This window comes from Hippichthys cyanospilos, chromosome 9 (assembly GCF_059441005.1).
Source record: "Hippichthys cyanospilos isolate Australia breed blue-spotted pipefish chromosome 9, RoL_Hcya_1.0, whole genome shotgun sequence".
Lineage (NCBI taxonomy): Eukaryota > Metazoa > Chordata > Actinopteri > Syngnathiformes > Syngnathidae > Hippichthys > Hippichthys cyanospilos.
This window is the reverse complement of record NC_142377.1, coordinates 1,223,840-1,249,053: the sequence shown is the minus strand read 5'-3', so window position 1 is coordinate 1,249,053 and position 25,214 is coordinate 1,223,840. Positions and strand designations below refer to the sequence as shown.

The 25,214-nt window shown below is 42.1% G+C and overlaps 1 protein-coding gene across 8 annotated transcripts in view; it reads left to right on the top strand.

Annotated features, from left to right (window-relative positions):
• Positions 1–6,117: 6,117 nt before the first annotated feature.
• The window catches only part of ap5b1 (adaptor related protein complex 5 subunit beta 1), a 49,056-nt gene continuing 29,959 nt past the window's right edge, over positions 6,118–25,214 (top strand). For 7 of the 8 annotated variants that reach the window (XM_088423759.1, XM_088423760.1, XM_088423757.1 and 4 more), the window contains exons 1-2: positions 6,118–6,291; positions 15,793–16,578. In XM_088423759.1, coding sequence (XP_088279885.1) covers positions 6,154–6,291; positions 15,793–16,578 — 924 coding nt within the window. In that variant the 5' untranslated portion in view covers positions 6,118–6,153. The remainder of the gene's footprint in view (positions 6,292–15,792; positions 16,579–25,214) is intronic. The other variant, XM_088423754.1, reaches the window with a different exon arrangement.

The following is a 25,214-nucleotide window of genomic DNA, read 5'->3' as shown; positions in this document are numbered from 1 at the left end:
AACATGAGGAGCATTAGGCTACTTTTAAGAGATCTACATAACATTTCGTATTACCTATAGTGGCGGACACAAATGTCATTTTTTTACTATTTTATGTACTGTCCTATGCCTGTTAAATGTATTAAACGGAACAATTTTTTTTTAAGAAAATCATTGAGAAGGGGATCATTTAGCTTTGCAAATTTTAGGATGTTTTAAATGAATTTTAAGAGATCTATGTATCATTTTGGTATTACCTACAGCGGCACCTAGTGGCCAAAACAAAGGTCACTGTTTTACTATTTTATGCACTGTCCTATGCCTGTTAAATGTATTAAACTGAACATTTTTATTCATTTAGATTTGCAAATTTTAGGATGTTTTGATAATGGGCATGACCTACGCGGCTCTGTAAAGTCTGATGATTTGCTGAAGAAGTATGTTACTATAATTACAGTACACCCAGATGACCTAATCTTTCCAAAATTTCATATTCGAATGCTAAAGACATCTACAAACGTATTTCTCATCATGGTGCTGGCAGGGAAAAAAAAAATCTATTTTTGCATTGTTATGTACTTTGTCAAACTTGTCATACTTATATCGATAAAAAAAACAATGACTATACTTAATACCTGTGGAGCAGAGAGTTGAGTCACGGGAGAACGGGAACACAGCCACTCACCTGGTTGTGTTGCAGACCATGCCAAACTCACTGCCTGAAACCCCTAAGGTCTATAACTTAAAATTATCATAGAGTAAAACCCAATACATCAACTAGACTAGTAGATAAAATAACACAAGTCAGAGCAGCCAACCGCCATTACTTTTGGTGCACCGTGAAGGACGCCAGCGAAGTCTCCCCACAAGTGGGTGGACCTCTGAGCCAAAGAGTGAGTGAGAGAGGGTAAGAACATTACTGTCTTTTATAGCGGGGCCTGATTGCAAATTGGCCTCACGCTGTGAAGGCAGGGTCTAACACTCAAAATCAGAAGGAAGTTTTAGCCCATCATGCCACATTAAACTGTACTTTGCCAACATGTTTTGTACATCTGAATGTTCATTTCACGTTAAAAAGTTGAAGTTGTTAAATAAAGTTATACAACAAATATATACTAGCATTTACCCTATAAAAGATGGTGGTGAAAAGAAGCTCACGTGGGTTAGTATGGTGGTCCCAATCTGTCATGATTACGAGGCATGGTGGAGAGGGGTGTGGGAAAGTGGATCCGAAATGCAGAGAAGCTGGGATGGGATTTGCTCAGCAAAAGTTTTTTATTGCTCGCAGGAGTTAGGCGAAACACGAAAAACACAGGAAGTATCAACAAAAGTAAAACCCAAAGCCAAACTCACAGGAAAAACAACGGCAGGGAGACATGGAATTCAAACAATTGGAACATATAGCAACAGGAGACGGCAAAAATGACATATGACGATGACCAGACAACTAGGAGTAACAAAACTGGGGCTTAAATACACAGGACACTAATTAGGAACAACGCGGAACAGGTGAAGGGAACGAGAGACAGGTGAAGCTGATTGGCTTAAAAACACGGGCAGGAACACATAGGCAACAGGTGGAACAAATCACGCAAGGACAACAGATGCGAGGGAAACCAAATAGGGAAAGGACACGAGAATTAAAGAACCCACAACTTGAAAATACAAGGAAAACCCAAAAACAGAAAACCCACAACGAAAATGGGACAAAATGATGTTCAGTCGTACGTACATACTTTAGTTAGTTAGTTAGTTAGCTGGCTTTTAAGACTCCTTTAAATATCAAGGAAAAAAAAATAAACTAACGCACTCATTTTGATGTTGCTTGCCAATTTAATCCCCGTCAGATGTAGTGCCATGTCTTCAGCAGACTTTTGTTGTATGTGTGGCAAAAACATAAAATTTGTAACAGAGCACGGAAACAAACCTCTGGAGGAGAGAGACCGGTGGCAAGTGCATTTTCTGATGAACAAGCAGGCTCTAGTCCAGATAAAAAAATAAAATGCATTTTTTTAAATTATATCTTAGGAGCAGTTGTTATTGTTTTGAGAAAAAGATTATTATAATTAAGAGTAAAAAATGCCCAACTGTTGCATGTATAACTTTTTATTTAATTTTTTTTTTACTTCTTTGCCGTATGTTTATGTTTGTTCTTAGGAAGTTTGAATGTACTTCACGCTTGAAATTCAGGGTAAAAGAGAGAGAAGCACATTCTTTTTACATTTCTTATATTTTTTCCGATTACTGCTAATAAACCTCAGATTCACTTGAGATTCAGCCTCACTGGTAATCGGAACAGATTTTGGCTGGTGCTGTAAAACGAAAAAAAAAAATCATACAGCATAAAGATTTAAAACAAGATTTGGATGATTGTACTCTTGTATTGTTGTCCTGATGGTAGGCAGTGTTAGGAGCAATGCATTACAAAAGTAATGTATTTACCATTGTTGGGAAAGTTACTTCAAAAATCTATTGCATTAGGCACAGAGGAGTTAAGCGCTTCAAGGATTTGTTGGTGGATGGCATTGTGGCATCATTTGCACAGCTGAAAGAAGTTTAACCTTCATAAGTCAGACTTTTTTCGTCATCTACAGATACGACAGTTTCTTACCACACAGCTGTCGACTGCTCAAGATCGCTCACAATTGAACACAGTTGACAATGCATATTTTTTTAAACCATTCAAAGGATTTATTTCGAAGTTGAATAAAGTCATATTAGATCTTAAAATGCCACCGGCTAATACATTCAAAGGGGCCCTGGGAGGAGATTTGGGTCTTGCTCTGTCTGATGACTCCTGGTCCTCTGCTGTCAAGCTCATTCATGCTTCTTCCTTTTGTGTGCGCCATCGATTAATTCAATTCAAAGTTGTACACAGAGCACACATTTTTAATGCCAGATGGTCCTCTATGTATCCTGAAATTATCCCATTGTGCAAACAATGCAAACTCATGGAGGCCACCCTAGGCCACATGTTTTGGTCTTGTTCACACCTACGGGTATAGTGGATGTCAATTTTTAACACACTGTCCCAGGTATTCAATATTAGTTTGGAACTAAACCCTGTATTGGCTCTCTTTGGTGTTTTGGAAGATCTGGTACAAGTGAGCGCCAGGACGAAATATTCTCTGGCCTTCATTTCACTCCTAGCACGCAGAGCCATTCTTCTCGAGTGGAAGGATCCCAGCCCCCCTGCGCATTCACAGTGGCTGCAGGATGTCATGTCTTGCCTAAAACTAAAAAAAATAAGACTCCGTCTGGTGGGTCAAAACCGCCAGGCGGTGCCTGTCTAGGTAATTAACTTGTTTGAGGTCGTCTAGCGGAGTCACCTAGCACCCCAGTCTATTAACTATAGCAATGTCAATGAAATTGTCATTGGCGCCAGAGTCAACCAGCGCTGTACTAGCTTGCCGGTTGTTTGCGTTGATGACCTCTCCTGCAAACTGCAGCCATCTGCGCATGGGTCGGTCCACTACGCCTCCAATCACGCCAGCTTGCCGGTACTCACAGTTCTCAGAGGCTCCTTCCTGCAGTGAGAGCCACCGCGGGGGCGCTGTGGTCCAGTCGCTCCGTGCAGGCAGCGATCACGTGACCTGGCTGTCTGCAGTAGATTCATAGATGAGAAAGCATTCCGGCGCTCTCTCTCACGAGGTGTGAGCAGTCCCGTGCCGATTTGCATGGGCTCCCCGCCAGGTACCGGCTGGTACCGGCTTTGGAGTGGTGGCATCCCTCTTGCGGTCGGCGGTGCTCCCTCGTAAAGGCGCGTAGGCGTATACTCGCTCCGCCTCTCTCTCTCAACCTCGTTCCCGCAGACAGTTATCGAGGCGAATGGCCAGAGCAATAAGCTCCTCGAGGGTGGTGGTCTCGCCGCGAGCTCGTCCTTAAGCTTGGGGTGTAGACCTTTATGAAAGATGCCTCGCAGCTTTGCATCTCCAAACCCGCTCTCTGCAGCCAGAATGCGAAACTGCACAGAGTAGTCTGTGACCACCCTGCTTAATGTCCATCAGTTGATCTCCTGCCTCTTGGCCCCTAACCGGGTGGTCAAAAATGTTCCTTAACTCCTGCGTGAATGCGGAAAGGGACTCTTGGAGAGCGGGGTTAGCAGAACTAGCCACCATTGCACAGGTGATCGCTTTAATGGTTAGCAGGCTCATGATAAAGGCCATTTGGGATCGATTGTACTGGTAAGTCAAAGGCTGCTGATCGAACACCAGGGATCACGGATGTAAAAATTGTCCGCTGGTGCCCTACTCTCCGGCATAGCGCGAGGGGTGGGGAATAGTTGGTTCCCGGCTCAGAGATCCACTGCCCTGGTCCCAGGAAGCAGCTTCCAGGCTGGTTGAGGGAATGCGAGACGCTAGGCCCTGCATGTTTGACACCAAGGCAGCCATAGCGTCTTGGAGTTCCTTACGCGCTTTTTGGTGTTGGCCAACCAAATGCCCCTGGCTTGCAAGGGCCTTGCACAATCGCTCGGCATCGGTGGGGTCCATGGGATGGCCGGATTATTCTGTCACAAATAACCCGCGGATCCTGAATGGAAAAGGAACCAAACCAGGCACTCGAGGTGATAGGGTCAAGGAGAGTTTATTAACGAAAAGCACACGCAAGGCATAAACAAAAACAGTCCAACAGGTGAAGTATCAAACAAAAGTCACAAAGTCCCAACACAAAGCGAGACAAGAACGTCTTCCCCAACGGGGAAAAAAGGCAGGAAAACGGCTGCAAAAAAAGTAGCAACAGAAATTGTTCACACGGGAAAAAACAACAAGCACAAAGTACAAACCAAAATGTCTCGAGAAGGCAGAACGTGAGGCGGAGAGCACCCAAGGCTAACCAACTTAAGTTTGAAATTAGCTCTAAAAAAACACAATAAATACCATATTGAAAGCACTCTCAAACGAGATCAAGTCTTTAGGCAGCCATCTTTGTGACCCCGTCCGCCGACCAATAGCAGACCAGTATATTCGTCCCTGTGTACAGTATGTCCCTTTTAAGTAACACAATGTAAGATTTAGACCATTTTTCATTAAAAATGATTGAGTTGTTATAAATTGTAAAAACTTGCAAAGAAACGTGTTATTAACGACCAACAATTGTTTAAAATGTAGTCGTAGGTCTAATTAAATTATCTTACAATATATGGGGGGTGGCAGTCCTCAGGAGGTCGCCATGTCTGTTACAGCTACGGACAGCAGGAGAAATGATTTTATTACTGCATTTACCGTAATGCCCCACAGGCGCATGCGAAAAACTTCACATACTCCCTTTAAATCGAGACACACCCCTACATGAGGTAGGCGCAGTTGCGCTAGTGTTGCTTGACCAAACACCAATTCAAAATCTTAAAACAAAACTCCACAATACAACAATACAAGCGCTTAAAATACGACGAGGAGGAGGAGGAAGAAGGAGAAGAAGAAGAAGGTACTCTGTAATTACAACGTTGAAAAATCCCCTCAAAACTGTCCCACTTCCATAAACAGATGCTTCTCTCCTGGTCATTAATATACAAACACAACTTTTCTCCACATAAATACTACATATAGAACAACAAAGATATCACATATACAGTAAAAACAAGTCCTTATTTTACCCTGCTTGGTTTAGTCATGACATACTGTTGGTTCAGCAATTGTTTAACCCAAATGGATCAATGATGTCATATCGAGAATTTACCTTGAATTATAATATTACGATTTCTATTAGTGAATTTAATATTATTGTAAGTTCAACAACAAAAGAAGAAGAAGTCAAACAATATATTAAAACTTTGAAACTATCTAACAATTTAAAAGCAATTAAAATCTGTGATGTGTGTACTTTTTTTAACATATTTGTGTAATAGTGTACTGCACAGTTTCTCTTTGAGATTCTGGTTGTTTTCCCCTGGCGTTATTGTTTTTGTTGTTACTGTTTCTGTTTTTGTATTATACTCAATGATATACTGTTATGTTGATTAATTAAAAAAAGAGGAAGAAGCAGAAGAAGCAGAAGAAGCAGAAGCAGAAGAAGCAGAAGAAGAAGAAGAAGAAGAAGAAGAAGAAGAAGAAGAAGAAGAAGAAGAAGAAGAAGAAGAAGAAGAAGAAGAAGAAGAAGAAGAAGAAGAAGAAGAAGAAGAAGAAGAAGAAGAAGAAGAATTCGTAGTAGTTTACATGATAACGATCGAAAATAATAATGGCGCCATATTGGACGGCGAAGGTTTCTGACTTTTTACGTGATCCGTGCGGATTCATCTCTTCCAAATCAGCGGAGACTTTTCTTGCGGGGTTACTCCGTGAGCTCCGAGATGACAGAGTTAGCGAGAGTATCAAGGTACGTTTACCTACTTGAGGTAATGCAGTTACTGACAGCTATGGCTCCTTCACCTTAGTAGCTCTAAAAAATGATGGAGAATCAAAGCTTTTTGATCCACTAAGTCAGTGTGAAGCAATGGGTCAGTATCACGAAGCATTTACAGTTCCCAATTAAATTTGCAGTAATGTTGGCAATGGCAATAATTCCGTAAAAAGCCAGCCTCCACTCAGAAAGATGTTGTCGGCATCCAACCATAATTTCTTTTGCCACAGGGTCGGCAACCCAAAATGTTTAAAGAGCCATATTGGACCAAAAACAAATTTATCTGGAGCCGCAAAAAATGTAATTAAAATTAAAAGCCTTATATAAGCCTTAAAGGCAACACATGTTGTATGTATCTATAGTAGCTGTTCGTCTACTATTAACTACAAATACATTATGAACCTTCATGATTAAATGTTTATTTTTACTGCAGTGCATCCTGTTGATAATGATGCACCACGTGACTACTCTGTTGTCCGATGCCACCTCAAGTTTAACTTCATTTCAATATCAAGGAATTATGTTTCATTCCTTTGATGAAATTAAATAAATAAAATAAATCAGATTTTTGATGTTTTTATTTTAAGGACGAAAAAACAACAAAATGGAATGTACATAAATATGCCCCTTGTCTGGGCAACACAGTGCAAAAAAACGCAGCCTGCAATTACAGTATAAAAATAAAACATCAGCCTTTTGAAAATGTAAAGTACATAAAATCAAATCAATGCAGTTCAGGTTTGATGTCTGTGCAAATGCCAACAAGTCAGTGCAAGGGTAAAACGAAAAAGCATCCTCTTTTGACATGTAACCAGTGCAGCTATCCTCAGACCAGAGCAACAAAACACAACAACACCCCTAAGTGTCATTCCAAATACAGTGGGCCCCCGGTTTCCTAACTCCCTGTTTTACGTATTTTTCATCTTACGACGTGGATCGCGGCATTTTGTTATCCCCCTCTTACGCACAAACCTTTCGTTTTACGTACCATCCAATATGCCAGTCCGTGTGTTCGCGCTATTTTTTCCGCTTTGCAGCAACAACACAAACAACTTTTCTTGCATGTTACTATAATGCCAATATGCTATTGGTAGATTAATGCACTCACAGTCACTGTCTCACGGTCTCAGTCACGGAGACGCAGATATGCTGTTGGCCGGCGTCACGTCAATCACAGAAATGCCGATATGCTATTGGCCGAAGACCCTCATCTAGCCTGATGGCACGAGCTGGTCGGTGTGTTGTGAAGACTTTGCAAACTTTATCTGTTAGACATGACTTCTAAAATTGCAAGTGGTGGTAAAGGAAGAAGTAAGAGGATGATAACAATAGAAACGAAGCAGGAGATAATAAAAAAAATACGAAGGAGGCGCATGCATAGTTAACCTTGCTCATGAGTATGGCCGTAACCGCTCGGCAATCGGCTATGAAAGCAAGCAAGTCTTCTAAGGGCAAGACTTTCCTTGTCAGGAGACGGACCTCGGTCAACAACAAAATGGAGAGGCTTCTTCTATTACGGATTAAAGAGAAGGAAATCGCCGGTGATATGTTCTCGTTTAAGAAAAAAATAAAATAAATTCTGTGGGTTCGTCTCTGCTCCCCTCCGCGCTCCCCTCCGCCTCCACCCACCACCAGCTCAAGTCACCTCGCCCCAAAGGTAAATGTCATTTTTCATTTGTATATTTGTTATTTAATTTAACCGTACAGTAGATTATGTTACTAACTTTTAATATGTGTATAAAGTCGTCATGTTTTTACCTAAGGTTTTTGCACGCGTTGCACGCATTCACTAACTAACATAGGTTTGGATTGCCCGTCATACGGCCATTTCGAGTTACGAGCCTAACCGCTGAACGGATTAAGTTCGTAACACGGGGGCCCACTGTATATACTGACAAAAATCAGATATCACTTTATAAAAACAGGCACTTTGTTACTAAATATGTGCCTATGACAGGATTGTTTTCTTACCCATATAATGTGACTTCTGTTTTTGGACATCACTGGTCAGCTTCTCAACGTTGGGCATGTAAGATGTAACATTAGTCTTGACACAGGACTTCAAGCTAAGTAATGCAATCGCACATTTTCTCTCGTTCATTTTCTCCAACTGGGTACTTGGCTGCAAATGTAGCATGCCTTCCCTGAAAATGCCTTTCCACATTGCTCTTTTTGTTATTTGACAACTTCTCGCTACAGAGCAAACATTCAGTCAATCCTTCCGCATTGGCAACAAACGCAAATGATTCGGTCCAAGAAACGTTGAATCCTATGTTCTCCTCAGTTATTTTTCTCTTTTTCCCTTTGGCCCATGGCTCATGGCCGCCGGTTTGTTTACAATGGCCACTTGCCTAGCATCCCGTGCTGCTAATAGAAACGCGTGTCGCAGGCTATGACGCAATTCTTCGTTGACAGAAATGTTGAAATGTTGAAAAAATGTAATATTTATTGTACACATTTTTACAGCATTGGAAAACGTTAAGAATGTTTCTGTCATGTTCGTCCTCCTACAGAAACTATATTAAAACAAAAAAACATATATTTCTCTCCCCCACCTTTTTCCATGATCAAACATTTTTGAAAAAGCTCCAGGGTGCCACTAAGACGGCGCTAAAGAGCCGCATGCAGCTCGAGAGCCGCAAGTTTCCGACCGCCGCCCTAGACATTATCTCCCCAGAAATGTGAAATCTGCGAAGTAGGACCCGCCCTCCAAGATTTTTTACCCATGTGTATATGTGAGAGGAATAGTAATTAGTGACTCTTCCCATAGCCATTGAAAACCCGAATATATTGTGCAACCATGGTTATATAAATAATTAGTTTTTTTTTAACTAACTTGTTTTTGGTCAGGACGTTTTGACCATTTTACTATCTTGTTTTCATACCAAAGAAGAACATTGTTGTGGGAGGTTGACAGTTATTATTGTATAAGATGTTTTCATCAAAGGAGCACATTATTGCGTAAGTTGCTTTTCAGAGCCTGAAGGACACACTTAAGTGTCAATAACAAATCGGGAAACAGGTGTTGCGGCGCCAGGGCGGACGGGTAGGCCACCTGCCCTTCCTCGCGCACGCAACTGAAAAGCACAAAAGAGAGATGCAGAGTACAAACAGGTAGAGTCTGCTGCGGGTTGCATATGAACGCCCAGCTGGTTGACAAGCGGAGCTCTGCCTGGGTGTTGGCTCTCCACCTTCTCGGCATAGGTAAGAGGCTCATATGATGATTTCACGCAATGTCAACTGTATTTTGAGAACTTGCATTTGGTCAAAATAAATATGCCAGTTATTGGGGCTAAATAGCATTTTGGAACGTTGGTCTTTTGTTGAGTGTCGTCTTTGTCTCCTGAGCGCCGACCAGCACCGATTCTTTCAATAAAACAATATGGATACCAGAGTTTTTTTTTTTTTTAAATGTGCAAAGGATTTAAACTCTAGATATTTGAGACAGAGAATACTGCAGGACACTTAACTCTTGGTGGATGGTGAAAAACATACCACATTTTTTCCATCCATCCATTTTCTAGAGCCGCTTATCCCCACAGGGGTCACAGGCTTGCTGGCGCCTATCTCAGCAGGCTTTGGGCAGTAGGCAGGGGACACCCTGAAGTGGCGGCCAGCCAATCGCAGGGCACACAGACACGAACAACCATTCACGCACCAATCACGCCTATGGACAATTTAGTATGTCCAATTCACCTGCCATGCATGTTTTTGGAGTGTGGGAGGAAGCCGGAGTGCCAGGAGAGAACCCACGCGGGCTCAGGGAGAACATGCAAACAACACACAGGAAGGCCGGAGCCAGTTGGATTTGAACCGGGACCTTTGAACTGTGAGGCGGACGTGCTATTCACTGCACCACCGAGCCACCCCATATTTTTTTATTTTATTTATTATTTTATTTTCTTTTTTTACAATAAACATCCCTGCGTTTGAGGTGTCATAACAACATTTATTAATATGTTGTGACTTTCAAATGCTTATAATGTTCAGCGGCATAATACCTATCCATACATATCTAGTTTAAAAAAAAAAAACATTACTTCCTTTACAGACAATATAATCAGAATTATGCTGATAGGAAAACTAACGATGTTTTTGGATATGTACAGTGATCCCTCGTTTTTTTGTGGTTAATGGGGACGGAATCCCCGCGATAAGTAAAACCTGCGAAGTAGCGCCCCCATTTTTCACATTTAAAACAATACATATATATATATATATATATATATATATATATATATATATATATATATATATATATATATATATATATATTAGCTTGCAAAAATTAGGAAAGGAACACTTTTTTTATTGGGCGTGTCATGACTTGATTTAAACCTGTCTGATAATTTTCTGGTTGTAGTAGCCGAGGGCCTGGTTAATCAATTTCAGCTGTATTGGTGTTCATGGAATTAACAACAGGTGCAGTTCAGTGGCAACAATTAGAAAACCCTCAAAACAGGACTGGTTTTTTGGAGATCATTTCAAGTTTCTCCCTCTTGATCTTTTTTGGCTGGTTTTCCACTCGTGCTGATTTTGGCTTGCGTAATTATCTCTACTGGCAGAATGAGGTGATTCCTTAACCCTACAGAAGTTGCACAGGTTGTCCAACTTCTCCAGGAAGGCACATCCACATGTTCTGCAGCAAGAAGGTTTAATGTGTCTCCAAGCACAATCTCCAGAACATGGAGAAGATTTCAGGAGACTGCTGGGTATTCTCGGAGAGCTGATAAGGGCTGTAGAAGGTCCTCAACCCCTCAGCAGGACTGACACCTGCTCCTTTGTGCAAGGCGGAACAGGCTGAGCACTGCTCATGCCCGACAGAATGACCTCCAGAGGGCCACTGGTGTGAATGTCGGGCCGACGCCCGATAGTGGGCCCTGTGCTCACTACCCAGCACCGTGGCCCTCGACCGGCATTTGCTCAAGAACACCAGATTTGGCAAGTCTGCCACTGGCGCCCTATACTTTTCACAGATGAGAGCAGGTTCACTCTGAGCACCTGTGATAGACGTGAAAGAGTCTGGAGAAGAAAAGGAGAACGTCATGCTGCCTGCAACGTCGTTCAACATGACAAGTTTGGTGGTGGGTCAGTGATGGTCTGGGTAGGCATATCCATGAAGGAACACACAGACCTCTACTGCCTAAAAAATGATGCTCTGACTGCCATAAGGTATTGAGATGAAATCCTTGAACCCATTGTCAGACCCTACGCTGGTGCAGTAGGTCCTGGTTTCCTCCTAATGCACGACAATGCCCGGCCTCACATGGCAAGAGTATGCAGGCAGTACCTGGAGGATGAACAACTGAATGGCCTTCCCGATCCCCTGACTTAAACCCAAGAGAACATCTCAGGGACATTATGTTTTGGTCCATTTGGTCCTCGGTCCAGGTTGCTCCTCAAACTGTACAACAGCTCAGGGATGCCCTCACACAGATCTGGGAGGAAAGGCTACAAGACACCATTCGTCGTCTCATTAGGAGCATGCCGCGACATTTTCAAGCATGCAAACAAGCTCGTGGGGACCACACAAGATACTGAAAAGCATTTTGGGTTGCAGAACAGAAGTTTTGAAAAAAATGGACTAGCCTGCCACATCTTCATTCCACTCTGATTTTATGGTGTCTACACAATTAAGCCCTCTGTAGGCTGAAAACTTTTATTTCCATGAAAAGACTTTGCATTCTTTTGTTCCTAAGACACTACTCTGTCGTTATTTGTATAGATATCCAACTTCATATTGAGATCTGATGTGTTATTTTATGTGTTTCTTCAAAGTGCTCGTTTTATTGTTGTAAGCAGTGTGTGTGATGTGAAGTCTTCATGCTATCCATATTATTTAAGACCATTACTGCTTTTTTACTATTAAAATTTTTTTTAAGTTTTCACTCCAGAATAATAGCCATTTAAAAATCCAGTCAACATTTATAGTTACTAATGTCATATTTTAAATGAGTCCTGCACTTGTTAATATGACTATTACTTGTTCATTTCTCTGTTATTGTGTTTTTTTATAAATAATAAACTGCCATGGTGAGATGTATTTTTATGTTTTAAATGTAATTTGCACCCAAGAGTACAATTACTTCTGTTCAACTGTTACAAAAAAGTTGAAGTGGAAAAAAAGTGTAGTGAATATTCAATTTCAATATTTAATGTCAATTCAATTTTGATACGCCCGCCAAGGTTGGCCCCCCCTACATTTTTAACACACCAAATCTGGCCCCCTTTGCAAAAAGTTTGGACACCCCTGCTTTATACGTATGAATAGGTCTGATGCCACTGAGCGTTTTGAGTGGTTGGATGTAAAAATTCATTCAAAAATGGTTTCATTATGGCACCTCAAAAGCAGTGACATTTTTTGGAAGGAAAAAAAAAAGTGTACCATTTTTTCACAATTCCCAAAGGGTTAAATGCCCCCCCCCCGTTTTAGTAAAATTTGCGTGTTGCAGAATTGAGTACACCCCAATGAATGTCTCAGAGTAAAGCAACTTTTTAGGCTCCCAATGTGGACCTGAACAAACAAACTAAAGGTGAGTCTACAGTAATTAGTCTGGTGTTAATTAGACAGTTGGCAACAAAAGGCTGTTACTTAAAGTAAAGCAGCCTTTCCCATTTCCTGCTGACAGCAATGGCACCTCATGTTAAGGAAATGTCTCTAGATTTGAGAAAGCGGATTATTACTTTACACAAGAGAGGTGAGACTACAAGAAGATCAGTTAATCCTTATCAGTAAGAACACAGTTGCAAAAGTCATCCAAAGATACAAGACAAATGAAACTGCAACCAAAGTACAGAGATGTACAGGCCGGCCAAGAAAATTAACACTTATGGCAGGAGGGCCTCTCGATGAATAAAATTTTTAAAAATCTGCATGTAAGTGCACACCGGTCGTCTAAGGAAGTCGAGACTGAATTTGGAATGACTAGAATGGCAGAATGGCATAGATCTGTGTCGTCCCCAAAGGAAGCCTCTACTAAAGCCCGTACAAAAAAAAAAAAAAATCCTACCTCGAGTTTAACAGACTCCATGCTGAAAAGGATAAAGGCTACTGAGTATACTCCGGAGCAGCGGTGGGCCATTATTTTCACCAGGGAGCCAAATAAGAAACAGAAAATATTGCGTAGGGCCACTGCAGAGAGTCACTGTTCGCCTGGAGAGTGGGACTTTCTCAAATGCTTCTTTTTTGTCCAGAACCTCCGTAAATTGCTTACAGTACAGGTTGCGTGTAGCTTGGTAAAATAGCCTTGATGCTTTTCGAGCTTCGCTAGCAAGTCTTCGGCTATGTGTGGTCTCCCAGCCTCAGTCAAAAGTCTATTTTTTTCCGTATTTTTTGTCTCGTAATGCCAAGTCATGTTATACTCCTTAAACACAGCGATCCACTCACCACAAACCAAACACACAGGTTTACCCTTGACTTCATTAAATAAATATTTAGAAGTCCATATTTTTTAAAATCACTGCATTCGGCACCCACCTTTCGTTTTTTGGCGTGGGCGAACATTTTGAAGTGTTACCGTTACAATTACTGCTTGCTAATCACTTGCACTCTGACAGACTACCTATATGCAAATGACACGCGCACACTGGAGGTTTCAAAGTAAAAGAGCACTGTTGTTTTAGTCTACGGACAATGCAATTTTTTTTAAAGAATGTTTTTTTTAATTCGAAACAATTTTTTACGGGCCACTAAGAGCCGAGTCGCGGCCCAAAATGCAAGATGTTGCAAGTACTGTCGCATTCATTTTCTTAATTCCAAGAAACTCTTTGTGGGTCAAAAAGAGCACCCCGTAGAATGCCCAATGTGTGCTCTAGAGTGATGAGGCCAAAATCAATGTTTTTGGAAGTGATGGTTTCAAAACAGTCTGGCGACACAAGGGTGAGGAGTACAAGGAAAAGTGTGCTGTGCCACAGTAAAACATGGATGGGGTAGTGTACTTTTTTGGGATTGCATGAGTGCTATGGGTGTTGGACAACTGAATTTCATTGATGACATTATGAATTCTCAAAAGTACCGCTCTATACTAAAAGCTAAGATGCTTCCATCACTTCAGGCATGGTCAAGTTTGTCACCTGATCTGAACCGTATATTTGAGGAACAGGCAGATTGAGTACACTCTCCATCCAACATCCTGGCTCTGAAAGATCTTATCCTTGAAGAATGGGGGAAAAAATGATTTAGCCAAGTGTCAATCTGTGCACTCCATTCTAAGGAGACTGGGCTGTTAATAGCAAATAATGGAGGCCATACAAAGTACTAAATGTATTGGATGTCGTTGTGTTTGTTGTGGGGTGTGCTCATTTTTGCTGCACCCAACTTTCACAGAAAAAGAAAACATTGTAATTGAAGTTATCTTTTCACGTTTCTATTTGAGTTATAATGTAAGAACTTAGGTGCAATAAACAATCAAAGAACTAATTGGGATATATTGTTTATTTTCATTTCAGTACTGTGAAAAAGGTCCTTTTTCAGGGGGGATGTACTCATTGCTATGCACTGTACATATGTTTGTAAATTAAAAGAAAAAAGTTAGAACATTTCATATGGCATAATTAGAGCATTGATTATGTCAAGTCATTACAACAGAATATTTTTATGCATGCCCAGTTTTTGACAAGGGCACTTCATCACTACAGTATGACAAATCAGCATTTTTTCGGGTTACGGTTAAAAACTTTCTGCTTTTGCAATTTCAACTAGGTTGATAAGGCGTGCAGGCACAGTGACATATTGTATTGATATTGTGTCACCAAATACATTTAATTCTTTGCATTCACAACAAATTATTCCTTATCTTTAAATAATGTGTACATGTATCAATGTGAAAATCGAAGAGAACAAAATAATGAATTATTTGGACTATTTGTGTTTCCAAATTTTTATGGAAAAAAAATGTTCTAATGATTTAAAATGAAGTCTGATGCGATTGCTAGTGATTTCTCCTGCCGTGGAGAACATGCTCACAAGGCTCTGATGATTCTGGCGAACACAGGAACTCTCTGGCTCTGTTTGCTGACTCTTCCAATATACCAGATGATCTTGAGTTCAACATTTCACTCTCCAAATTATTGCCCTTTGAAGATAAGCTGCTTTTGAAAATGGATGGAAGATTTAAGTAAAAATGTGTACTTCTGTAGGTTGATGTCCGAGGAGTGCCCGTGGCATGTGCATTTACAGTAAACTCAATTATACTTAGTTGGGCATGCAGGTAACCTTCACAGTCCGTCTCTCCACAATAATCTTTTTTTGTTGTTGTTGTTTTTGGTCAAATTAAAAAAAAAAAAAAAAAAAAGATAATGCAAAGCACTGAGCAATGAAGCCCAAAGTGGGGAGGGAACACTGTATGATGCAAAATCGCTGTTTGACTCATTGTGTAACGCCTTTATAATGATGCATTGCATACTTGAACTGAAACTATTCTGTTGGCTATTACTATTCTGTAATGACACTTTGCTCATATTTATTTTTCACATCAGGTCTATCTGCTGGTCCCACTATGTGAGCAACCCGTCCTCCTCTGTCCCACTGTCTCCGTTGGTGAAGAGACAATCTTGGAGCTCCTGTCACTGTTTGCCCACTGTTCAGATACATGTGTTCAATTTCGCAGTTGCCTCCTCATCACCCTGACTTCTCTCCTCATCTGTAGCTCTTGTGTGAGCAAAGAATTACATGGATGTGTGGATTTTCTGGATATTCTCCTTCAAATAGTGCAGGACACATCTGTCTTCCATGGCAACAGTGTTATTTTTAGAGGTATCGCATGTGAATGCCTCCAAGAGTTGGAGTTATGCTGCCCTCGACTACTGTCTCAGCATCTTGAGCTCATAGGTGGACTTTGGACCAAAGAAATTTCAAGACTCCATCAGTCATTTGCAAGACTCCATACTCTGATGTTGAAGAACTGTGTTTATCAGCTTGCCTTTGAACCTGGATTAGGGGATGATTATCTAAAATCACTGATAGGGGAAACTACAAATGTCAATTGGGAAGCAGACCCAGAGTTGGCCCAAAGAGATAAGGACTCAGCCATCTTCTCATCCCTCGTATGGGGTCACATGGCCACTGTGCCTATTCTTGAGAGTGGGCGAGACTGTAAGAATTTGTGTTCAGTCCTGTCTACCACTTTGGAGAATTCCTTCCTCCTTACTCCACTATGTCAAGCGGAAGTTCAAAACAGACTGATGGAGGTCATTGCCATGGTGCCAGCTGTTCCCCCATCCATATTTAGAAGTCAGCTTCTGCGCATGCTTGGAACCAGCAAGGTTTGTACTCCTTGCCAATCACGTCATTATTTGTACTCATTGCTTTCCATCATTAATTTGCTTGCAATTAAAAAAGTTTGACTTTTCATAACAGATTCTATATGAAGACACAAAGGACCCCCGTGTTACAGCGTCCCTGGCTTACGTTATTTTTATGTTGCGACGTTGAATGCTGCGTTTTTTTCATCCCCGCTTTACCTTATTTTCCCGGATTTGCGACAAAAACAACTGGCATGACCCTAGGGGGTTGGCTGTATTTGTGTTGTTTTGCCTCCATCTGCTGGCGTTTTTAGGTGATTGCACTTATTTACTTTTGCTGTCAAACTGCTTCCACGCAACGCATGACTACAATGCTGGTCTGCTATTGGTTGGCGTCTCCTCATGGAGATGTTGGTCTGCTATTGGTCGGCCTCACTCATGTCAAAATGGCAGAACAGTCAAGCTTTGTTCGATTGCGAGTGGTTACAAAACCCTATTTATAGTGCATTTTACTACTTAATTCTAACTTGAAGTAGCCAAGGGTCCCAAGTTTGCTAGTGCTGTTAAAGAGAGAAGTAAGAAGATGATTTATTAGGAAACAAAGCTGTAGATAATAAAGAAATATGAAGTACGCTACCTTTACTAGGGAATATGGGCATAACAAGCGCTAGTCTAAGGTAAATGAATCCTTTCTTTATTTTTTATTTATGATGTTTTGTATACATGTATACAGAACCGATTAATGTAGTAACACCGAAGCCTACAGTGTGTATATATGTGTATATATGTATTTTATATATATATATATATATATATATATATATGTACAGTCAGCCCCCTGCTTACGAGCATCCTGATTTGCGAACATTCCGCCTTACGAGCGTGGATCAGGGAGAATTTTGTCCTCCGCTTACGAGCAAACCTCTCGTCTTGCGAGCATTCCGTCAAACCAGCCATTGAGTATGTAGAAATGTTCTCGCCTAACTGCGTCAATATATTCAGCAGTTGCGTCATCTACAATCATTAATAGATACTTATGGCGGTAACGTGAACGCTATTGGTCTTACAATCTCACACTGACTGTCTCACTCACGGTGTCTAAATATATTACCATTTAAGTGTAGTGTTTGTACAGCTAAAGGGAAAAACAGCTGACATGAAATTAAATGTGCCGATTGCAGGACAAAGAATTGTCATTGGTTTAAATGTGTGTTTTTTTTTTTAATTAATTGTCAATACATTCCAACCGTTTAAAAAAAAGTGTGAATAATTATCAGTCAGTCAAGGAGACGCCAATATGCTATTGGTCGATTAAGGTCACCCGGTCTCACTCACGGAGATGCTATTGGCCGGCGTCACACGTCAATCACAGAAATGCCGATATGCTATTGGCCGAACGCCTTTATCTAGCTTGATGGGACAGGATGGAAGGAAGTAGACAAAATGAGTGAAAAACGGAATGTTTTGAAGACTTTGCAAACTTTATCTGTTAGACATAGCTTCTAAAATTACTAGCAGCGGTAAAGGAAGAAATAAGAGGATGATGTTTTAGTATCTCCGTGATTTGCACCATGACTGAAAGAGTTACTGTAACACTGTAAGACCAATAGCCTATATGCGTTGCCGTATTAACTCAAGAGGTTAATCTCTGCACCGTATTACGGGTGATGATACAGCGCCATATAATGGTTGCTAGACAAGATTGCATGTCAGGTTAGTCGGCGATCTCCCGATATGCATTGGGACAGCGTCATTGTTGCAATTTTGTGAGTTGTAACCAAAGGTGAACTGACGCTCGAACAAGCCATAAGTGTGCTGCCTAGTAAATGCAACACACACAACCACCTCTCCGCTTCCACCGTGCTCAATTCACGTCGGGAAAAACAGTTGACATGAAATTAAGTGTGCCGATTGCAGGACAAAAAATCGTCACAGATTTAAATGTGTTTTAATCAATAAGATGTCAATACATTCCAACCGTTTAAAAAAAAAGTGCAAATAATTATCAGTCAGTCAAGGAGACGCCAATATGCTATTGGTCGATTAAGGTCACCCGGTCTCACTCACGGAGATGCTATTGGCCGGCGTCACACGTCAATCACAGAAGTGCCGATATGCTATTGGCCGAACGCCTTTATCTAGCTTGATGGGACAGGATGGAAGGAAGTAGACAAAATGAGTGAAAAACGGAATGTTTTGAAGACTTTGCAAACTTTATCTGTTAGACATAGCTTCTAAAATTACTAGCAGCGGTAAAGGAAGAAATAAGAGGATGATGTTTTAGTATCTCCGTGATTTGCACCATGACTGAAAGAGTTACTGTAACACTGTAAGACCAATAGCCTATATGCGTTGCCGTATTAACTCAAGAGGTTAATCTCTGCACCGTATTACGGGTGATGATACAGCGCCATATAATGGTTGCTAGACAAGATTGCATGTCAGGTTAGTCGGCGATCTCCCGATATGCATTGGGACAGCGTCATTGTTGCAATTTTGTGAGTTGTAACCAAAGGTGAACTGACGCTCGAACAAGCCATAAGTGTGCTGCCTAGTAAATGCAACACACACAACCACCTCTCCGCTTCCACCGTGCTCAATTCACGTCGGGAAAAACAGTTGACATGAAATTAAGTGTGCCGATTGCAGGACAAAAAATCGTCACAGATTTAAATGTGTTTTAATCAATAAGATGTCAATACATTCCAACCGTTTAAAAAAAAAGTGCAAATAATTATCAGTCAGTCAAGGAGACGCCAATATGCTATTGGTCGATTAAGGTCACCCGGTCTCACTCACGGAGATGCTATTGGCCGGTGTCACACGTCAATCACAGAAGTGCCGATATGCTATTGGCCGAACGCCTTTATCTAGCTTGATGGCACAGCTGGTTGGGATGGAAGGAAGTAGAGAAAACCCTGACTGAAAAAGTTACTTTGACACTGTAAGACCAATAGCATATCTGATTTACCGTATTGACTTCGAGCATTCATCTCTGCTCATCTCTGCTTATCTCAGCACAAGTCACGTCTTTCCAAAGGTAAAAGTCATTTATCCTTTGTATTTGTTATTTAATGCAACTGTACAGTAGATTATGTCACTTTATATTAATTTATGTATACAGCGTGATGATTTTACCTAAGGCTTCTGCGCGCGTTGCACGCACTCACGAATTAACATGGGTTTGGATTGCCCGCTATACGAGCAATTCGAGATACGAGCGTAGCCGCTGAACGGATTAAGTTCGTAACCCGGGGGCCCACTGTATATGTTTTTTTGTTTGTTTGTTTTTTTTCCAGTGGGTGTTGGACTTTGCCAAGGCTGCCCTTTATCAACGATTCTGTTCATTACTTTTATAGACAGAACTTCTAGGTGCAGCCGAAGCGGTGAGGGAGTCTGGTTTGGGAGTTTCAGCATTGCATCTCTGCTATTTGCAGACGATGTGTTGCTGTTGGCTTTTTTAGACCATGACCTCCAACTCTCACTGAAGTGGTTTGCATTCACTTGTGAAGTGGCTGGGATGAAGATCAGCACTTCCAAATCTGAGACCATGGTCCTCAGTCTGAAAAGGGTAGAGTGGTCCTGCCCCAAGTGGAGGAGTTTAAGTATCTTGGGGTCTTGTTCAAGAGTGAAGGTATGATGAAACGTGAGATCGGCAGGCGGATCGGTTCAGCGTCTGCAGTAAAGCGGACTGTACCGGTCTGTCGTGTTGAAGAGAGAGCTGTGCCGAAGAGCAAAGCTCTCTATTTACTGGTCGATCTATGTTCCTGCCCTCACCTATGGTCATGAACTGTGGGTCGTGACTGAAAGAACGAGATCCCGGATACAAGTGACCAAAATGAGTTTCCTCAGCAGAGTGTCCGGGGTCTCCCTTAGAGATAAGGTGAGAAGCTCGGTCATCTGGGAGGGGCTCAGCGTCGAGCCACTGCTCCTCCACGTTGAGAGGAGCCAGCTTAGGTGGCATCTGGTTAGGATGCCTTCCGGACGCCTCCTGGTGAGGTATTCCGGGCATGTCCCACTGGGAGGAGACCCCAGGGACGACCCAGGACACGCTGTAGGGACTATGTCTCTCGGCTGGTCTGGGAACACTTTGGGATCCTCCCGGCGGAGCCGAATGAAGTGGCCGGGGAAAGGGAAGTCTGGGCTTCCTTGCTGAGATTGCTGCCCCTGCGACCTGACCCGGGATAAGCGGAAGAAAATGGATGGATGGTTTGGGAACACCTGGGGATCTTCCCGTAGGAACTGGATAAAGTGGGACTAGAGAAGGAAGTCTAGGTTTCCCTGGTAAAGCTACTGCCCTCACGACCCAAGTCCCCATGAGCGGATGAACGGATCATTATTAAAAGTCATTTAAAAAGGAGGCAACTTCTTATTTTTGGACAATTGATTTGTTTTCTCCTTTAATTTCTTAAACATTTCATCTACCAGTAATTCTTACTTTTTTTTTTTTTTAAATCCTCCCTACTCGAATTGTGTATTTTAACCAGTACATCAATTCATCAGGTTTCTTTTTATGAAATACTGTACCGAATAGCAGTTTAGGGGGAAAAAAACAAACAAAAACAAAAAACTAACAAATCTGCATTTGAAACGCAAGAGAGGAAATCTCCAATCTCAGCAGTCTATTTAACCGTATGTCGAATGACTTGTCCAAAAATAATTTTAGCTTGCGCTCCTATATGATAATAATGATTAATAGTATTCAAGATTCAACAGTTTCATTGTCAAATGCCTTGTAGTACCACTCAATATAATAATGATTAATAGTATTCAAGATTCAACAGTTTTATTGTCAAATGCCTTATAGTACCACTCAATGAAATTCTTTTGTTCACTTCCCAGATCAGACTATGTTCCTCATCAAGCAAATAATAAAGTAGGCAATAAAACAAAAACTAAAAATAAAACATTAATAGACCACTGTGCAGGATTGTAAGGTGCATTTGTGCATGCAGTAAGAGGCAGATTAGTGTGTGAGGGATGTGTTCAGAATCTGGATGGCCTGTGAAGGAACCTAGAAAAACCTTTCGCGTCAAACTAGTTCCTCGCATGTTCATTTTTGTTGAAAAATCGCCCGTACCGCAACATAGTGAAACAATTGATTTAATCCAAATAGAGAGTGGAAAAGTTCACGAGGCGTCGGACCACTGTTACTACCATGAATATCCGCAACAGTGACCATGTTTCATCTTTTGCATCCAGTTCTTATACACTTGTGAGGCATGGTCTTACTGAGGAGTGTGTGTGTGCGTGTGTGTGTGTGTGTGTGTGTGTGCGTGTGCGTGCGTGCATGCGTGTGCGTGCGTGCATGTGTGTGTGCATATGTGTGTGTGAGTGTCTGCGTTCGTGCATTCAAAGGTCATTGTCCGCGGATCAGTCTTTGTTGAGACGACGAAATCAGAGAGTCCTCATTGCCGGTTGAGTGATTTGGTTGCAGCAGCTTTGTTGAAAGAAGATGAACTCAGGGAGTCATCAATGCTGGTTGAGTATTTTGATTGCAGCAGCTTTGGTGAAGGAGACGAAGTCAGAGTCATCATTCCTGGTTGAGTGCAATGGGCAGCAGAATCTTTCCTGTTGTCTCAAATCCTCATTAGAATAGCACAGTTACATGGACTCACTATTTTATTGATGAATTGTGTTTATAAATACACATATTTCCTTTACTTGTGGGTAGAAGCTGCTTGCTAGCCTGGCAGTCCTGGCCCTCAGGCTCCTGTAGTGTCTGCCTGATGACAGCAGTTCAAACAGAATATGTTCTAGGTGACTATTGTCCCTGATAAGGTTGTGTATTCTCCGCAGAAGCCTGGTGTGGTAAATGTCCTGCAGTCAGGGGAAGGCTGCTCCACAGATGCGCTGTGAGGTCTTGTTGACATGCTGGAGAGCCTTCCTGTCTTGTGCTATACAGTTGTCGTACCAGATTGTGATGGAGAGGACACTTTGGATTGTACATCTGTAGAAGTTGTTGAGAGTCTTTGCTGGCATACCAAATTTCTTCAGTCCCGCAGAAAGTACAGTCTCTGTTGAGACTTCTTGATGATCTGTCGAGTGTTTTGGGACCAGGTGAGATCCTCACTGATGTAGGTGCCGAGGAATTTGAAGACTTTCACCCTCTCCACTTCTGTCCCATTAATGAATAGTGGTGGTTTGTGTGGCTCCATCTGCCGCCTTGGGTCTACGATCAGTTCTTTGGTCTCATCTGTGTTGAGGTTGTTGCTGCAACACCAGGCCAGAAGGTCTGCCACCTCTTTCCTATATGCTGTCTCAACACCCCCCCATGCCGGTGTTGTTTTGGGAGGTTGTCAGAGAAATCTCTAAAAGAAGACTAGGACAAGCCTAGCTGCTAAGCAGCAAAAAGAGTAACTCAGACCAGCCAAGATTGACTTTTATATGCCAGGCATAGGGAAAAAGCTTGGGTAAATGAACTTGTGGGTTTTTCAACGCTAATTCAACTGCCCAGCCGCTCCTCCTGGGTCAAAAGGACAGGGTCAAAATGAACTAGGATTGCATAGATGGGTAACAATGAAATAAGCACATAATGATAACAACCTAATATATGATTCCCTTCACAGAGGTGACAGTCTTAGATGAAGAGTGTGTAAAGCAAGGGGTTCAGGAGAAAGCCCTGGGGTGTCCCCGTGCTTACAGTTCTAGTGCTGGATGTGCGGTTTTGAACTCTGACTAATCGGGGTCTGCATGTGAGAAAGTTCAGCACCCAGTAGCAGACAGAGTGTAAGGAGTTTATCTGGCAGTTTGTCAAGGATGACTGTGTTGAATGCTGAGCTGTAATCAGGCTCTATGGTGGTGGCCTTGAAGCAGGTGGAGACAAAGGCTTGTGCAAGGGACAGGTTAAGGATGTTCGCAAACACATACGCTAGCTCTAACTAGCAAACCTTGAGTGCACGGTTGGGGATGTGATTTGGACCGGCTGCTTTGCACGGGTTTATCCGGCTCAGAACCTTGTGCACTTGGTGGTGTCACCATGAGAGGAGGGTCCCGTGCACACTCCATACCCAGTATCCTTCTCTGCTGATCAGGATTCTTAGCATCAAAGCGGGTGTAGAACTCATTCAGGTCATCTGGCAGTGTGGCTTGGCTGGATGTGACTGCGCTGCTCCTCTGTCGATAATATGTGATGTGTTGAAGTCCTTCCCACATTGAAGGTATGTGGTGGAGTAAAAAACTTCCAGCTTCTGTCTGTACTGTCTCTTGTCATCTCTGATGGCTCTACTCATGTCATATCTGGCCTTTTTGTAGTCCTCAGCTATGCCTGAAATGTATTTGGCCCTCACATCACAGTTTATTCAGGCAATTTGGTTGGGATATATTCTGAGATGCTTGGTAATTGTAGCTGTCTCTATGCATGTGCTAATGTAGCTGGTAACTACGGAAGCATACTCACCTAAATCTGCTGTGTCAGTGTCTACACACGACTGCGGTTTTAAGCACATCCCAGTTTGTACAGTCAAAGCAGTCCTTAAGCACTAAATCAGTTTCATCAGTCCTAGTAAGCACCTTTTACGTTGTGTAGACTTGGTCCAGGATGTTATTTTCCCATGTCAAAAAGTTTAAATGCTGATAGTACTTTAGGAAAAAAAAGTCCTGAGGTCGCAGTCGTTGAAGTCCCCAGCTATGATGAATACAGCGCCCAGGTGTTTGGTCTCATTTTTGCTGATGACGTCATGCAGCTGGGCTAGCACGCTAGCAGTGTACAGCGTCCGGTTGTTTGGTCTCATGTTTGCTGATGATGTCATGCAGCTGGCCTAGCACGCTAGCGGTGTTAGCTCGTGGTGGTATGTAAACAGCTGTTATAAACACTGCGCTAAACTCATGAGGCAGGTAGAAGGGGCTGAACACAAACGCTACCACCTTTGTGTTTACCGGAAGCTAATGTCCGGTCTCCTCGGTAAACAGCATGTGTTTACAGCTCGATCGCTGAGTCCTGTGTATCCTCTGCCAGGCTGGTTTCAGTGGAAGTGAAACCACAACACTCTCTGAACTGATAATCAATGCTTGTTCGGGTTTGCCCGTGGATCTTATTCTCAAGGGAGCGAACCTTAGCAAGCAACAGACTAGGTACCAGTGGTCTAGCAGCCCAAGAATGCAGGCCTCCCCTCTTGCCTCATTTCCGCCTTTGCCGCTTCAGCTGCCGGCTAGTCCAGGCCTAACAGAAACCCAAAGTCCGCGAGGTTAGATACTGTAAAAGTTTATTATGAACTTTACCGATGTTAAGAAGTGCCTCCCTGCTGTAGCGTACAGTTGCGCGTGAGAGACGTATATTCAATCTGACCAAAAAGGCAAAAATAAATAAAAAGTGTCTGTGATGGAAGAGCGCAACAAAGACGTCTGCCCTGGTGGGCGCTATCTTGGGAAAAAAAAAGAAGAAACAATTCCAAAACTGTACATTTCTCCGTTGCGCTCGGTAGGCACACAGACATGTGTGTTTCCTCTCGGCACGCCTAATCAGGATTCAGAGCACAATGCGCTTTAAAAAAAATATCCACACTGTAAAAAATACGTGAAGCAGTGAACCCATGAAATATGACCCGCGATACAGCGAGGGATTACTGTACACATATTCTTTAATCTTAAATTATTCAACCTTTTATACAGTAACTATACTGTTATGCCTTTTCTTTCCATGTCGAGGCTGTTCGTCG